Below are 15,851 nucleotides of genomic sequence, written 5' to 3'. Positions count from 1 at the left end.
CACAACTCGTTTCAATCGGAAATATGACTATCAGAGGGCTCTATGCGAAGACCCAGAAGTTATTGGTCGTTGGTTTACACTTGTTCAAAACACAATTGCGAAGTATGGCATCCAGGAAGCAGATATCTATAACTTTGATGAAACTGGGTTTCAGATGGGAGTGATCTCGACTACAATGGTTGTCACAAGCTCTGAACGACATGGCAAGGCAAAAGCAAAACAGCCTGGCAATCGCGAATGGGTCACAGTGATCCAGGGAGTTAATGCTCGTGGCTGGGCGATCCCGCCATACATCATTGTCAAAGGTCAATATCACCTTCTTTCTTGGTATCAGAATAATCAACTACCAATGGATTGGGTTATCGCTACATCAGAAAGCGGTTGGATAACAAATGAACTCGGCTTGGAATGGATCAAGCACTTTGACAAATACACAAAGGCCCGAACAATCGGTCGTTATCGTCTCCTGATCCTTGATGGCCATGAGAGTCACCACTCAACCGACTTCGAGCTTTATTGCAAGAATAACAACATTATTACACTCTGTATGCCTGCACATTCGTCCCATGTCCTTCAACCTCTTGATGTCGGATACTTTAGCCCTTTGAAGATTGCTTATGGTAAGCATATTGAAGGGCTGATGCGGGCGCATATTACCCATGTCACCAAAGAAGATTTCTTTCCTGCATTTTACGCCGCGTACCAAGCCACCATGACAGGAAAAAATATTGAAGGTGGTTTTCGAGGGGCTGGACTTATCCCCTTTGACCCTGAGAGGGTAATATCTAAGCTTGATGTCCGATTCAAAACGCCAACACCATCAAATTCACGACCGAGTACCTCCCATAGCTGGGTCTCTAAAACGCCAAATAACCCAATTGAAGCATCATCCCAGACAAACCTTATAAAACGCCGAATCTCTCATCACCAAGATAGCTCTCCAACATCAATATTGAATGCTGTTGACATCCTTGCGAAAGGCACGACGAGAATAATGCATAAGATGGATTTGATGGAAGCAGAGATTCATGATCTTCGGGCGGCAAACGAGGCCCTTAGCAAACGCCGGAGGGCTAAAAAAACACGTCTAAGGAAAGGAGGGTCGCTTTCTATACTGGAAGCTCAGGAATTAGGGGATCAAATGGAGGTTGAGGTGCAACTAAAGGAGGAAACACGCATTAGGGCTGGTCGGCGACCACGGACTGAGACACGCGCGCGGCGCTGTGGCGATTGCGGAAAGGCCGGACACAATGCGCGTTCCTGTCAGATAGTAGTAGAGATGTCTGAGGAAGATGATTCTGAATAGTATTAATGGAATTTTAGTGCATTGGTGGAAATGTTGGAGTTAACATCGCGGCGGAGCGATTTCGTGTTACATTCGCCCGTGTGTTACATTCGCATGTGGAGTACGTTAACTTGAACACGATTTTAATGATGATATGTAATTCGAAGGCCATCTGTAACGCTGAGTACATGCGTTGGATGATGTTGGACAACACGGACAATTGGAGATATGACATAAAAAGCACCATGAAGTGATTTTGTTACTGTTGCCAAATGTTCTGTTTTCCATGTTGTTAAAGAATTGTGCTAGAGAGGTCACGTGACTACTCATGTGACAGACCCTCATTACACCATCTCATTGCCAACCATTCCCTCTTTTGACTCCACAGCTTTGACTCCCGCTCGATACCATCTCCGTAAGTTTTACTTCTACACACACTCCTCTTGCATACATACGCTAAATTCCACTTGCAGTACGCCTTGTCCGTGTTGTAAATTTACAATGACAGCTTATTACAGCTACCACCAACCCTTTGGGGCTCTAGCCTGGCAGTTTATCACGTTCATCTTCGGTACAACAGCGATGGTAGCACGGTACCAGTATGACTATCGCGGACAGGCCCTCTGGTTTCTGTTCTTGACGTCTTCCAACCTCACTTTGCTTTTGGACCCGGCTCTCTGCGCTCTCCGGGCCACCATGAAGCTCCCTGACGGCTCTGAAGTGAGAGTAAACAAGCCTCTCATTGCCTTTAAAATTTGTGAGAAGCAAACTACTGTCTTTCCGGGCGCCCTTGGTGAGGGTCTTCCCAAAGAATGGCACTTTGACAAGGCGTACCTGAGGATTTAAAGAGCCTCTTTTCTTTTTCTTTTTTTTTTCGTTTCTTTTTTCTTTCTTCCCGTTTGCCGAAATCAACGGCAATTGGAATCTACCTGTATCTGTAGACTCTGCTTTACTTGCTTGAAGGAATGTACAAGAAACGATTGATGAGAAACGACAGATATGAATACTCCAACTGCCCTAGCTCTCTTGAATCTATACAGAATTGACTTGTCAATCAGATAAATTTCTTAGCTGTATAGATGGAAGATACACTTGCCAATATAATGATAGTGTGGCTGGGCGGTGTAGTGCTATTCCAGATCAGGACGTTTGCACTTATCCTACCTCCGACTCTTTCAAACCCCATCCCCTATTACATGCCCGATAGGTCAGTACAAGTGGCAATCTGACGATCACATTCTGTAAATATCCCTCCTGCGCATCTGAAACCCTCATCCTCTTGCACTGAGCGTTGTACTCACTACTCTGTCGAAAACAGCATCCGTCACGTCACCATGTATTATAGCTACGGATCACCTGTCCAAGCCCAGGCCTGGCGGTCGTATTCCACGTTCATTGGTATCACTGCTATTATCTGCACTTATCAATATGACCACGGCTCGTTTCTCTGGCAACTTTACCATACCATTGACGCCGCTTCGTTTCTTTTGGACCCGACTTCTTGCGCGCTCAAAGTGAAGAAGAAGTTGGAGGACGGCAGCGAGGTCACTGTGAAAAAACCTATTCTTGCGTTCAAGGGACATGAGAAGACGACTGCGACGTTTCCGGGTGCTGCTGGCGGCCCTCTCCCTAAGAAGTGGAGCTTCGAGAAGGCTTATCTTCGGATTTGAGATCGATGTGATGCTGCGGATGTGTTGATGGTTTTGGAGGAACTGTTGTATCTAGTAGGGGGACTCTACATGACTTGCTGCGCATGACTGTAGTTTTACAATGGATGATACCCTGTATTGTATATGAGCAATGACCACAACTGCCCGAAAGATCATGTGTTTCTGAAAACTATACACTCACAGACCGCGTAGCCTTTTAGCCTCAGTCAATTCATTTTTGTGTTGCGGCTGAAGTCGCGGTGCAATGCTGCTTAACAAGGAAGTGGGATCTTATTGATCTGCCATCTCCAACTCTCCTCCACTGATCAACAACAACTCCCCATATCACTTCCGTAAATAATTCTGCACCTACCCGACTCAATCTGCTCTTACAGACACTGAATCCCACTTGCAGCGCTCGTTTCCGCGTCCGCAACCATGGCTGTCTACTACAACTTCCGCGTGCCTATCTGGCTGGAAGTTCTGGAATTAGTGTTGGCCATCATCGGCGTGACCGGGATCATCAAGAGTTATTGATACGATAACATAACCAGAACCTATTCAACTTTTGTTAACTTGATGCTATTTCTTTCCATTGTCCTGGATCCGACTCGTTTCGCCCTGCGATCTACGAAGACACTGCCGGACGATAATCGCTTTGAGGCGCTACGAGAAGACGATGACTGGCTTCCCTGATGTTGCAGATGGCGCATTACCCGATTAGCGGCAGTTTGAGCGTGCGTATTTGAGGATCTAGCATAGTCGTTCTTCATATACAAGAGGATCACTATGGGCGTGTGACAACTTGCTGCTTCTTGAATGGATTGAATGTGGATAAGAATTCAATGGACACATACTATATTTCTCAATGACAGAAGGTTAACAGTTGACACAAGGCAAGGACGGCTGCTCCAGTGCTCGTGCAGTCACGGAACCCCCCTCCCAGCCCTAGTAGCCTTAGCCAACTCACTCTCCGCCGTATTATCCGCATACCGCTTATAAATTGGAATATAAAACTCTTTCTCACTCGTCGTCTGCTGAATACTGGGTCTTGCCTCAACAGCCGCCAACCACTTCCTCCACCGACTCCAAACACCCTCATCCTCACCCCCTTGTCCTTCAGCGGGGAGACCTAATCCTCCGTCCTTGAACTCGTCGAAGATCCACAGCCGAATTGCCCATGGTGCTAAAACTAGATCAGGGACACTGATGTCTTTTCCTAGGAAGAATGGGCCGTCAGGATGGGCCTCTTTTGTCCATTCTTTAATGTGGTTTAGGAATTCGCTGCGCAGGGTGTCTATGCTGCTTGTGCTCTGACCCTCCTGGAACTGGAGAAAGCGGTGGAATGCTGGGATGATTCGTGAAGTCACATAGTCAACCCAAATCCGCACGCGAGCCCTTTCGTACGGACCCTCGGGGAGGAGACGCGGGTTGTGCTCTGGATACGCTTCTTCAAGGTATTCGAGAATGACAGGAGACTCGTAAAGCGGCTTTGATGCGCCATTATGGGGAACAGAGAGTGTCGGTACGAGACCACGCGGATTCAACGAGAGGAGGGACTGTGGTTTGTGGTATGGGTTGACTTCAATGTATTGATAAGGGATTTGCTTCTCCTCGAGGGCGAGCCAGGCGCGTTGGACTGCTATGATCAGCCACTGCTGTGATGGACAAAGTGAAACGAGATATATATACGTACCAAATGGACAGAACCATCCCGCATATAGCTTCAATGGTTGCTCCGCGCTGTGTTTCTCAACCAGGGCTTTGGCTGTCCCTGACGCTTCGGGGTGGAGATCAGCATCTGGCGGGGGCATTGTGATGTTTCTAATTCTTGCTAAGGCTTGGATACTTGGGCATTCGCAGTTGAGATATTGCTGTACTTTGGCAAAAGATAAAGGTGCGACTGCGGGGTGATATAGTTGTTGCAGCTTCAGGGCGCTTACTCAGATGGTGTCATTATAAATAAATGTTGCATTCGTCAATTCAGTTATTGATTGCTAATTGATTGTTTAAAGTATTGGTTTAAAATAAAGGATTCAAGAAAGCTGATTGATAATCCATGATGGTATAGAACTGGCATCATCTATCAACAATATGAACAAGTTAACTATTCCCCATACTTCTTAATCAGCCTCTGCATGATCGAAGTAGCTCCTGAGCGATATCCGGCGCCAAAGATGGCATGGTGATTTAGGTGATGGTATCTAACCGGTTAGCATCTCCAAGGTCTTGGGAGTAGAGTGAAAAGAACGTACAGCTCGTACAACCGCACCCGATCATCATACTCTTCCACTGGCTCCGTCTTCGGCACGATCTTATGATACGCATTGAAGAATGTCGACCCAAAGCCTCCAAACATGTTCATAATTCCCAACTCAAACTCACTGTGTCCGTACACAGCGGACGGATCGTAGACAACCTCCCCGCCCTCTTCATCGTCCTTACGACCACTGCCCACAATGCTACCACTGGCTGCATTCCCACTCCAGAGGTCCCCGTGAATCACCACAGGTGTAATACCCTCGCCGTTCCCATCCTTATCAAACCCCAAATGGCCATCACCAAGTAATCTAGGCACAACCGTCCTCGCCGTCCGCTCAACAAGATCCCGTAGCCCAGCATCTTTCCCATTCCTCTTCTCTGATTCCTCCAAAATAGTCATCAAGCGCTCATTAGCATAGAAATCCGCCCACGAATCACAGTACCGATTCGGCTGCTTCGTATCCCCACAAAACGTCGGAACTGGGAACCCAAACCTCCTCTTCCCACTCTCGGGATCAACAGGCGCAGGCGTCGAATGTAACCTCCCCAGCCTCTGCGCGAGAGACGCCCCCGTTCGCCTACCCCCGCCACCGAGATCCAGAAACTCTGTCGCAAGGAAGAAGCCCTTCCCTTTCTGTTCTTCCAGTGGTCCCCAGGCGAGGGCTCGCGGACAGAAACCTGGTACCGAGGTTGCGATTGCGTTTAGGGACTCGTATTCGCCGCGGAACATCTCCTCGGCGGCTTTGCCGTCGGAGGAGGTTTTGACGAAGTAGCGGCGTTCTTCTTCGCCGCTTCCATCTTGGGAGGGGACTGTGGCGCGGATGGCGCCTGTACTGGTGAAACCGGAGCCTAGGCCTGAGGTGGAGAGGCTGGCTTTGGAGGGGTCGGGGAGAGAGAGGGCGCGGAGGACTGTTGCTGGGACTGGTGCCATTTTATCGAATTGATGTAGGGTGGCAGGTTTGTATCAATTGACTATAGCAAAGGAGCGCGCGCGTGTGTGAATAGAAAAAAAGAAATGAGAATTTGTTGAAGTCAGAAACAGTCAACTTTTCGATTCGTTTCCGATGACGTCCCTTCTCCACCGCTTATCGATAAGGATCAGATAACAAGACCTGTAGGTACTCTGTATGACGACGGAAGATAGATTTCGAATAGATGACAGTATCTAGTCTTAAACGATGCTTTGTACAGCAAGAAGCCAATGTCCAACGCCTGCGCAAATCTCAAGCGCACTCAAGGTCATGTTCCGTGATCCTTCGCGTCCGATCCATAAACATAAACACCGCTATGCATTAATGGTGCCTTATTATCATATACCTCACCAGTAATGGAGTAAAATACCCGGATCATGTTCGCCCGGACCTATCGTTATCTGACCGGAGTAGATGATCGGCAGTCTTGGCCCGTTCGCGCACATCCAGATCTGGATCATCTAACAAGCTGCTAAGTCGATCCGGGACGCCAAGGGCCCGTAGTCTGAATGCTCGTCCGCTAGACGCATCCCGGTCAGTGTTGTCATCTGGATATGTCAGGTTGATGATCACCCAGACGCAGTTCGCCCGCACGTCGCGGTGGTCGTGATTGAAATAGTTCATCATGTTGGGCAACAGGTCGCGGTGCTTCATCAAAAGGTCACGATGCCGAGGAAGACTCGCGGCGAGATGGATCAAGACATATGTAGTAGATGCCACAATCTCGGTCGGAACGTGGAGTTTTGTTCTACCTGTCGGCGACTGCTGTCGAGGAGGAAGTGGTATCGATCGCGGTCGCAGTTTGTCCGCCAGCGCATCCAGGATCACATCTTCGCCAATATGTTTGAACAAATAATCAATGACCTCTGAGGACTCGTGCCCACAGATCAGGTTTCGGACCAAGTCAAGCGTCTGTTCCTGCACCGCAATATCATCCTGCCGAGCTTGCGTTGTCTGATCCAGGTCACCGCTCAGGGCCAGTTTGCGCCGTCGGCTCGCATCCGGAAGGAATGAGCCCAGACTTATCTTGGACTGGGGGATTGGATCCGACATATTCATATCTTCATCATCGTCCTGGGAGTCGTCGACGGGATTCAATAAGTCAACTTGCTCTCCAGCCGAATTAGCTCGCCCCATGCCTACCGGGGTGATACTTTCCATATCTGCATTCAGCCCTCGCTTGACCGCAGCTCTTGTCGGGTCTTGCGTAATAATCTGCTTGATCCAGTCGGGACTTAAAGCGTCGACTATTCTGGTTTTGATATCATTAGTAGCATTGTAGGACACATGTTTCAGTGCCCAAAGAGACTCGATTCGAAGTTTCGTGTTCGACGAATGAGCGTGCTCGCAGAGAAGAGGAAGAGTTTCGGCAGAGATGATAGCCTAGAGACTTTAGAATTCAACATTCTAATCACTTTACAGGATATAAAGCTTACCTCCTTCATTGGGCTAAAGTCCAACACCAGATTACAGATCACCGACGTTGCAGCAATCCTCACCTCAATATCCGGGTGTCTGATGAGGACAAATAATGGGGATGCAACACCCGCATCTATCAGGCTGGTTCTCAGAGCACTAACGGATCGGGTAAGCATTCGAACGGCACCACAGGCGGCCAATAATGTTGGCGTCGGGTTGCCGTCTGCTGCACTATTCTTCGGGTTGGACACTTCCGTAGGCGCCTCACTCGAGGACGGCTTGAGAGAATCGATAATGTAGGGCACTACTCCGTTTTCACAGACTGCTTTGCGGTATTCATCCTTGAAAGGGATCAGGGCTGCTAGAGCTTTGAGGATATTCTCCCGGTACCGCATCACATGGCAGTGCATCGGAGAAAGCCCCGGAGGGCCGAGTTGACACTCCGGGGTCTGTGATCTTTTAGATCCCTGCTCACTTTCTTCTTCTTCCGCATGCCACATCGGCCGCGTGGTCTCCTGCAACGGGTTATAAGACTCCTTTAGAAGCTGAGAAAGCCGCTTAATCACCCCACCCTCGACCGCATGTCGTTGCAACTCTTGATCATCCATTACCAACAAGGCCAGCACTGCTGGCGCTTCTTCCCGAAGACGTTTGGTTATGGGGATTAAGCCTTCAGACCCATTGTCTTCCCCTCCCCAGATATCAGATTCCTTGTCCAGCATTCGAATTAGAATGGGGATCAACAGGAATCCGAACATAGAAACCCGGTGCTTCTTGGCGAGACCTAGGCGAAACAGTACAGTAACCAGGCGGGCTGCCATCAGTCGTACCATGCCACTCTCAGACCGGAGGACATACAATAGCCAGGGTATGATGGTATTTTCGTCATCTTCGGCAGCCGGTGTTTCGAAGAGCGAAAAAGGGGTGGGAAACGGCTGGTTGTGTCGACGGCTCCCTTGACCCAAAGGTGGGAAGTTCAATGCGCTTGGTGAATTCTTTAGCTGCGGAATGGGAACGGACGGTAAGAGATGCTCGATTGGACTCGCACCAGGATGACGTGGTACGGCAGATCCGGACAGATAGGTAGAGCCCCAAGGACCTTTTTTGACATCACCTGGCGCGAAGTCCGGCAGCTGCTTTGGAAAGACCGTCAAAATTCCAGGGGATGAGAGGAAGTGTTCCGCGCGCCATTTCGAGTGCTCGATGATGATTGCAACCGCACGAAGGATGGGTGCTAGTTTGGCGGATAGGGGTGCGGGGGTCGGAAGCGCCCCTAGAGCCCCAGGCGCCCCGACATGCTGCTCGGCACCGGGCAAAACGAACCCTTGAGCGACAACAAAGGAGGCAACCTTGACAGATAGGGCATCCAGCACCCCACAGTCAGCCAAAAGAGCCTTGTGTGTTTCTTCCGTGCACAGTTTGCCAATGAGCGACGCGGTAAGTTCAATCGATGCCTGAGCCTGGTGGGTACTATAATCCTGTCCAAGTATACGGGCCAGACATTCCACATATTCCTTCTGGAAAAGCAATTCGGCTAGACGAGTATCCACCGGGCGATCGTGTTGGCTTCGCAGTGGCAGCCGATCAGCGATGTTGTTGAGAGTGCGGAGAATGGGCAAGCAGAGAAAGGTAGGGCAATCGGGAGTCGACAGAATAGAAAGAAGGTTCGACAGGATGCCGCTGGCCAAAATGGGAGAGAGGAAAGCCGGGCCGCCTGTGCATATACAGATTCATTAGTCACTTGCACGCTGTCAAGTTAATGTTCAATCCGCTAGAGGAACTACCTTGTGCTAGGCTACCAAGAACGATAATCGCCTGTAAGCACGCTTCGTCTTGCTCCGATTTTGGCTTAGAAGAGCTCCAATCGCTAACTCCATTGAGCTCCGAAGTTGCGACATTCTTGCCGGTAGGTTGGCGCAACGCAAGCACTTGAGCCAGGATCGGAATTATCCCCCACCTGACCCAGGTCTCCTTCCGTTGGTCATGACCAATTGTCTCATTCTTAAGATTCCGGAGGATTGATACTTGGGACGATACGGACTCTGCGTTTTGGAGTTGGTGAATGATTGGAGGCATCGAGTTGCGGGTCATGGTCCGCCGTCAAAGAACCGCCTCCGACGGAGTCTGGCCAGGGTCACTGGGAAGGGGGAGATTGGGGAGAAACAAGGCGAATCAGAAAAAGTTGAGAACGAGAATCGGAGAATATTGTTTCTCAAACCGAAGGCTCAAATGGAGTACAAAGTTCGGAACAAAGATGGAGGGAGAGGGGTTCCGCTATGATGAGAGGTGTATGGATGAGCTGGCGGACGTCGTGAGCGAGGATGGTATACGGGATAGAGCACGGAGGAAGGAAATTAGCAGCTGAAGTTGTTGACTAGGATATCATAAAATCAGTAATGGGCAACAGCTGAATAGAACAGTCGATATCGTATTCCCCAGACTTGACTTGATCCCCGGCGTAATGATGATACGCAGGCTGCTGCATGTGACCTCACGTGATACCACATGATAAAGCTATCACCTGAAGTCACATGATAATTTAGTCACATGACTCAGCCCTGTGGGGATGATATTATGTATTCAAGCAGACCGTATGCGGTACTGTATGGTAACTTACACTAACATGCCGGTTCCGAGACCATCTGCCAACAGCGTCGCTCAAAATGACAGCCAAGAGCCAAGAAGTACAGCCGTTGCAGGACATCTACTGCTGGTTCCTCACATATCGAACGGTCGAGGCTGCTCATTATTATGCTGTGCATTTTCACTGGTCTGCCTTATAAATTGGAGCGTTCAGGGAATCATTACCGTTACAAAGCATCGGCTAAGTACGGGAGGTGACAATACACTCCACCGTGTGCCATTTAGACATCCTTATTGGCTGGATTCTACGGTATCTTTCCAACACGGTACGGTTTTGTAATTTCCCTTTTGGGTGTTCTTTTCGATGAAATTTTCAGGGTTCCCTTTTCTCCTCTTCTCTCTCTTAATACTAGCATCATCCTGTTACACACAACCTCACCTCACCACCAACGCATTAAAAGAAACACTCCAAAACATCTACAGTTCCTAGAGCTGCAGATCCACGATGCTTGTGTGCACGGCATCCTCCGTCGCAGCAGCAGCAGCAGCAGCACAAGGTTTTGCAGCCGTGGCACCTCGTCTACTCGTCCGCCCACGTGCTCTCACGGCGCCGACATGTTAGCCTCTTCGCCCTCGCCCTCCGCCGCCCTGCGTCCGGCCTCGTCCTCCTCTCCGGCCGTCGCTCATTCCTCCCATTCGCATTCGCATTCCCAGTCTCATTCCCTTTCTTTCCCTGCTCCTTCCTCGTCGCAACAACAGCAGGCTGTTCCGTCCACTCCACCGGCCGCTGCTCATCTGGGCTATTATGACCCTGTCCGATCGTCTGTACACACCAATAATCAACAGTTCAACAGCCCGCGTTCTTCCCGAGTGGCTATCGAGGAACTCCGGTCAGCTTTGACCAGACATACCGTTGATTCTCCACCTCACGGGGGGCCCTCAGGGGATCTCCCTCGCGGCCGCATGTCCGCTGGGCTGACCTCCCTTGGGGGCGGATTTCATCCCACTGGATCCCACTCCGGTGCATCGAACAGCAACAATACCAACAACAATCAGAACCACAACATCAATAACAGCAGCGACAATAACAAATCCAATAGTAGCAGCGGCGCCGGCGCCGGCGGCAACCCCTTATCGAACCCATCCGGTCGTCCCTCAGATATCACCACTAATACCGGCAATACTACTACTGCCTCCTCCAACATCAACCCTCCGTCCTCCGCGAGTTCCGCCGCTCCTCCAATCCCTGCTCCTTCTGCTCCAATTCCGACATCAGTGCCTCCTTCAATGCCAGCCCGTACGAATTCGGGATCCAACAAGCGGAACAGTCGAGATGATCATATGACCGATGCTGGACTGGCGGGACCAGAAGGTTCCGACCTTGAAGTTTCCCAGTCGAAGCGGCTTCGGTCGTCGAAGCCTGCTGGCAAAGTCCTGCCTCGGGACTACGAACAGGCGGATCCACGGGATATTGTCATATTGATCTCGAGCATGCTGATGGAATTGATTCGTTTCAACGACAAGATTCCACTACATCAAGGGAGGCTGACCCGATTCCACTCGCGGTCGCCGCCCCGGATCTCGGTTCTCGACTACCTTCAACGACTTACGACCCATGCCACGCTTTCACCGCCCATCCTCCTGAGTATGGTATACTACATTGACCGGCTTTGCGCTCTTTATCCCGCATTTACTGTATCCAGTCTGACAATCCATCGCTTTCTCATTGCCAGTGCCACCGTGGCCAGCAAGGGATTGAGTGACAGTTTCTGGACAAACAAAACTTATGCAAGAGTCGGAGGAATCAGTTTGACGGAGCTGGCTCTCCTTGAGTTGGAGTTTCTCTTCCGGGTTGAATGGAGGATTGTTCCTCAACCCGAAGTCCTCGTGGATTACTATCAGAGTCTAGTCGAACGCTGCGATGGATACGAGATCCAGCGCGGTTGAGTTGGCCTGCTTTTCTTTTCATTTAGGAGTCAGGATGAATGACTGGGCTTGTTTCAGTACATACGCTTGTTACACTTTTGTTTCTTCCGGAGTATACTCCGACCAAGGTGGGAGATGGATTATCATTCTACGTTGTCATTTCTACACTCTATTTATTATTTTCTATGCTTGTACATTTCCAGTTGTTTTATTCTACGCCTGAGATTTTCCATCCTGGATCTCCACCTGTATCTAATACCCTGGTAACCATGATGCAACTGTTCAGTTTTCTCTATCTCTTCCCAATTAGATATAGAGTAGGGCTTAGGGCACGGGGCACGGGGCTGGTCGGGGCGCCTGCTGATCCATGGGAATAGGTTCGTTTAGGCTTCTCCCCAGACTCTCCTCTGCTCCGTCTATCAACTCTATTTCGTCTGCAATTCGCTTGGCTTCCTCCATGGAGTGCTAGCTTGCGCCCGCATCCGTTCCAGTCCGTGTCATACACTTGTAGTCACCGTTATCGTGATCTCCCAACGTGACTTTATCCCCGCAATCGCAGTTTGTCTGACCAAGGCACAATGGATGCGCAGGCGCTCATTGGCGGCGTCCAGCCTCTTGCTGGGCAGGTGTTGCCCGTGAAAACTGTGCAGGAGACACAAGCGCCGGAAGAGTTTGGTATGCGGTGCCATTAGAGCAGAAGAAAAATTTTCATCGACTGACAATCGCGACGTCCAGCCGATGCTTTTGCTGCGGAAGTCAATGTGAAATGTGCTTCAAAGGTTATCAAGTAAGCAGATTAATATAAGACTGGATTTGATTGAGTAATTGACGATTTGACAGGGCTCTCGACTCGAAATTCAACCGTGATACCTCGTTAAGCCACCTCCGCCGATTCGCAAAACGCAACCAGCTACCGGAAGCCCTGCAATCCACCATCTCCCAATATCACAATCACAATGGACACTCCTCGCATACCATCTTCGTCCTAATCTCTCCTCCGATACCCGACCTAGATACTCTACATACTCTCCTCGCCCCATTCGCACCCGGGCCACCAGCGCCCGAAGAAGACCCTCCCACAGAATCATGCTCATCGGACACTTCAAAAATCCCCTTCTACCCTGTTCGCATTCCGCTCCAACCACCCTTGAACGCTCGTCAAGCAGAGAAATGGACAAAGGCTATGTGGCCGGTGATTTTCAACCCGGCTGCCCCGCGCGCGAATGTTGCCCCGCCGCCGCAGATTCTGAATCGCGCGCTGGATTCGATCAAGCCGAGGGCTGGGTATTACATGGCGCTGGCACAGAAGCTGGCTGATGAGGCGGAGCAGTCAGGATTGGGGAGGAATGTTGGTGCTGTGATTGTTGATCCGGCGATTGAGGAGACGATAGAGGGGGGAGAATGGGATCAGGCGGTTGTGGCGGTTGCAGGGGATGCGCGGTACAGCCGTCTCGACAAGACAGAGCTGCAGCTTGGACAGGAGCCTAATCCTGCGTCCCAGACGTACAATGCAGATTTGGAGGGAGGACCGGAACTGCATGCACTGATGCGTGCAGTGGACATAGTCGCCCGCAGACGACGTGAAGACAACACCCCATCCGCAACAGATAATGGATACCTCAGCCCTCTGGAATCGCATTTCTTCTATCAATTCGACGCACCACTTGTCTCAGATACCTCAGACATTTCCCCCGTCCCCGAGAAACTCCAGAAAACCAACACCACCACCGCCCACTGTACCAAAACCGCTGAACCGGCCGTGTCAACTTCCCGAATCCGTCCGCGCACATTGGGTGGCTACCTCTGCACAGATCTAGACGTGTACCTATCCCGAGAACCATGTCTGTGTTGCTCAATGGGTGTATTACTGTCGCGCTTCCGGGCGGTGATCTTTCCGCGCAGGGGCCGGATGGTTACTGGCGGGATCGCTTCAGAGCCAGTCGTTTCGCCTGTTTGCGACGATGATGATGCCGATGACGAAGAAAATGACACAGAACCGATCGAAAACACGGGAGACAAGTCCAGGGATACTAGGAATAACAGGAAATACTACGGGCTGCATTGGCGCAAGGAGCTAAACTGGCGGGCATTGGGTTTTGAATTTGTAGAGGATGCAGTCTCGTTTGAAATGGGGATTGAGGGAGAGGCTGGCGTTGCATTTCATGCGTAGTTGGCCTACTTTATTGCACACACAACTACGTAGTTTGTGCTACTTTTTACATTTACCTGTGTGGAGACTCCGCATCCGATTACAATATCCGAGAGATCATACATCATATTATGTATAAAAAAACTTTCAACTTCCGTGTTTTTGACAATCTTATGGATAAACAACAACAAGCAAAATGCCCAAAACTATCGCAGTCCTCAACGCGACAGGCAACCAAGGAAGCGGCCTCATCCGCGCCCTCATCGCCCCCAATTCCCCTCATAGAAACGACTACAAAGTCCGCGCCCTCACCCGCAACACTACCTCCCCCGCCGCCCAAGAACTACAGTCGACCTACGGCCCTTCGCAATTGGAATTGGTACAAGCAGACGTCTACGACGTGGAGTCACTGCGAAAGGCATTCGAAGATGCAGACGGCGTCTTCGCAGCAACGAACAACCGCATCCCAGGCAAGAAGATCGAAACGGAAGACGAGATGAGGCATGAGTTGGTTGCTGGGTGGAATATTGTTGATGCTGCTCGCGTATTTCCCCCTCTTACCCCCACTCCCTTTCTCTTGTAATGCCAATGCTAATGTTTACGCTGGCGATGGCAGGACTGCGACGTATCCCACACGGTCCTAAGCAGCCTCCCCAACATCAACAAAGCAAGCAACGGCCGATTCAGCAAGGTATTCCATTTCGATCACAAATATATGATTGAGGATTATGCGAAGAAGCAATTGAAAGCCATTACGGCGCTGTGGCCGGCGCTGTATTATTCAAATGTGGCGTGGCCGCAATATTGTCGGACGTTGGGTATGTCTTTCCCTGCAGGAACAGAACATGGGATGGACGGATAGATTGAATGAGAACTAATCGGACTATGTGAGGGTAGAAGATGGAACAGTTCGTTTCTGCGCACCTACCTCTGGTGATGTACAAGCTGATTGGGTCGACGCGGCGTATGATATTGGGGTGTATGCTGCTGGTACGCTCCCCCATCTAACAGCACAGTCTGAATGTACATACTAAAAAGCGCAGCGATATTCAACAAAGGCCCCACGACCACGGCCAACAAAACATACCCCGTGGTCTCCCCCAAAATCCATTTCTCCGACCTTGCGCGCATCTTCGAGTCCAAAACCGGCAAAAAAGCAATTTTCGATCCCATTTCGTTGGATGAGTGGGGAAGTACCGTCGCTGCAGCCTCGGGGAAGGGGTATGAGGAGGATATCAGGCAGATGATGGAGTGGGTTAGAGTTGCGCCGGAGGAGAAGGTGTGTTATGGGACGATGGAGAGTGGGGAGGATAGGTCGTGGAAGGAGTTGGGGGTTAGAGCGAGTACCTTTGAGGAGTGGCTGGATAGGAGTGGGTGGAGGGGGCCTGAATAGTTTTGAGTTACTTCAATGAATACAATGAGGTAAATTTTGAATGCATAGGTATCTACAGTATCAATCCAATCACCAAGATTACCACTGCGCCAGGCCTGTAGCCGGGATAGATACAAAGCGTAGCTGTGCCGCTACGACTCCAATACCATGCTCCAACCAATCACCTATGTTCCTTCCTTCGCTTTGTGAGTCGTGTCCTCATGTCGCATCATAT

The 15,851-nt window shown here is 50.3% G+C and overlaps 8 protein-coding genes across 8 annotated transcripts; 5 read left to right on the top strand and 3 right to left on the bottom strand.

Annotated features, from left to right (window-relative positions):
- Positions 1 to 1,786: 1,786 nt before the first annotated feature.
- ACHE_11315A (uncharacterized protein) lies at positions 1,787 to 2,131 on the top strand (the record flags this gene model as incomplete). Its single annotated transcript, XM_043275871.1, has 1 exon — positions 1,787 to 2,131. The coding sequence occupies one exon, from the start codon at positions 1,787 to 1,789 to the stop codon at positions 2,129 to 2,131; it is 345 nt and encodes a 114-aa protein (XP_043132435.1).
- A 488-nt stretch (positions 2,132 to 2,619) lies between these two features.
- ACHE_11314A (uncharacterized protein) lies at positions 2,620 to 2,955 on the top strand (the record flags this gene model as incomplete). The annotated part of the gene is made up of 1 exon (XM_043275870.1): positions 2,620 to 2,955. One exon carries the CDS (start codon positions 2,620 to 2,622, stop codon positions 2,953 to 2,955), a length of 336 nt encoding a protein of 111 aa, XP_043132434.1.
- Positions 2,956 to 3,860: 905 nt separating this feature from the next.
- On the bottom strand, positions 3,861 to 4,748 carry ACHE_11313S (uncharacterized protein; the record flags this gene model as incomplete). Its single annotated transcript, XM_043275869.1, has 2 exons — positions 3,861 to 4,573; positions 4,631 to 4,748. The coding sequence occupies 2 exons, from the start codon at positions 4,746 to 4,748 to the stop codon at positions 3,861 to 3,863; spliced, it is 831 nt and encodes a 276-aa protein (XP_043132433.1).
- Positions 4,749 to 5,041: 293 nt separating this feature from the next.
- Positions 5,042 to 6,127, bottom strand: ACHE_11312S (putative fructosamine-3-kinase; the record flags this gene model as incomplete). The annotated part of the gene is made up of 2 exons (XM_043275868.1): positions 5,042 to 5,138; positions 5,190 to 6,127. 2 exons carry the CDS (start codon positions 6,125 to 6,127, stop codon positions 5,042 to 5,044), a joined length of 1,035 nt encoding a protein of 344 aa, XP_043132432.1.
- Positions 6,128 to 6,542: 415 nt separating this feature from the next.
- On the bottom strand, positions 6,543 to 9,677 carry ACHE_11311S (armadillo repeat protein; the record flags this gene model as incomplete). Its single annotated transcript, XM_043275867.1, has 3 exons — positions 6,543 to 7,550; positions 7,604 to 9,300; positions 9,371 to 9,677. The coding sequence occupies 3 exons, from the start codon at positions 9,675 to 9,677 to the stop codon at positions 6,543 to 6,545; spliced, it is 3,012 nt and encodes a 1,003-aa protein (XP_043132431.1).
- Positions 9,678 to 10,784: 1,107 nt separating this feature from the next.
- Positions 10,785 to 12,116, top strand: phoB (regulatory cyclin phoB; the record flags this gene model as incomplete). Its single annotated transcript, XM_043275866.1, has 1 exon — positions 10,785 to 12,116. The coding sequence occupies one exon, from the start codon at positions 10,785 to 10,787 to the stop codon at positions 12,114 to 12,116; it is 1,332 nt and encodes a 443-aa protein (XP_043132430.1).
- A 557-nt stretch (positions 12,117 to 12,673) lies between these two features.
- TAD3 (putative tRNA-specific adenosine-34 deaminase subunit Tad3) lies at positions 12,674 to 14,265 on the top strand (the record flags this gene model as incomplete). Its single annotated transcript, XM_043275864.1, has 3 exons — positions 12,674 to 12,770; positions 12,831 to 12,882; positions 12,936 to 14,265. 3 exons carry the CDS (start codon positions 12,674 to 12,676, stop codon positions 14,263 to 14,265), a joined length of 1,479 nt encoding a protein of 492 aa, XP_043132429.1.
- Positions 14,266 to 14,440: 175 nt separating this feature from the next.
- On the top strand, positions 14,441 to 15,637 carry ACHE_11308A (NmrA/HSCARG family protein; the record flags this gene model as incomplete). The annotated part of the gene is made up of 4 exons (XM_043275863.1): positions 14,441 to 14,788; positions 14,861 to 15,062; positions 15,142 to 15,234; positions 15,288 to 15,637. The coding sequence occupies 4 exons, from the start codon at positions 14,441 to 14,443 to the stop codon at positions 15,635 to 15,637; spliced, it is 993 nt and encodes a 330-aa protein (XP_043132428.1).
- Between the last annotated feature and the right edge of the window lie 214 nt (positions 15,638 to 15,851).

The sequence above is a fragment of the Aspergillus chevalieri genome, chromosome 1, assembly GCF_016861735.1.
Source record: "Aspergillus chevalieri M1 DNA, chromosome 1, nearly complete sequence".
Taxonomy (NCBI): Eukaryota; Fungi; Ascomycota; class Eurotiomycetes; order Eurotiales; family Aspergillaceae; genus Aspergillus; species Aspergillus chevalieri.
Note: the sequence above shows the minus strand (reverse complement) of the source record. Positions and strands in the feature narration are given on the sequence as shown.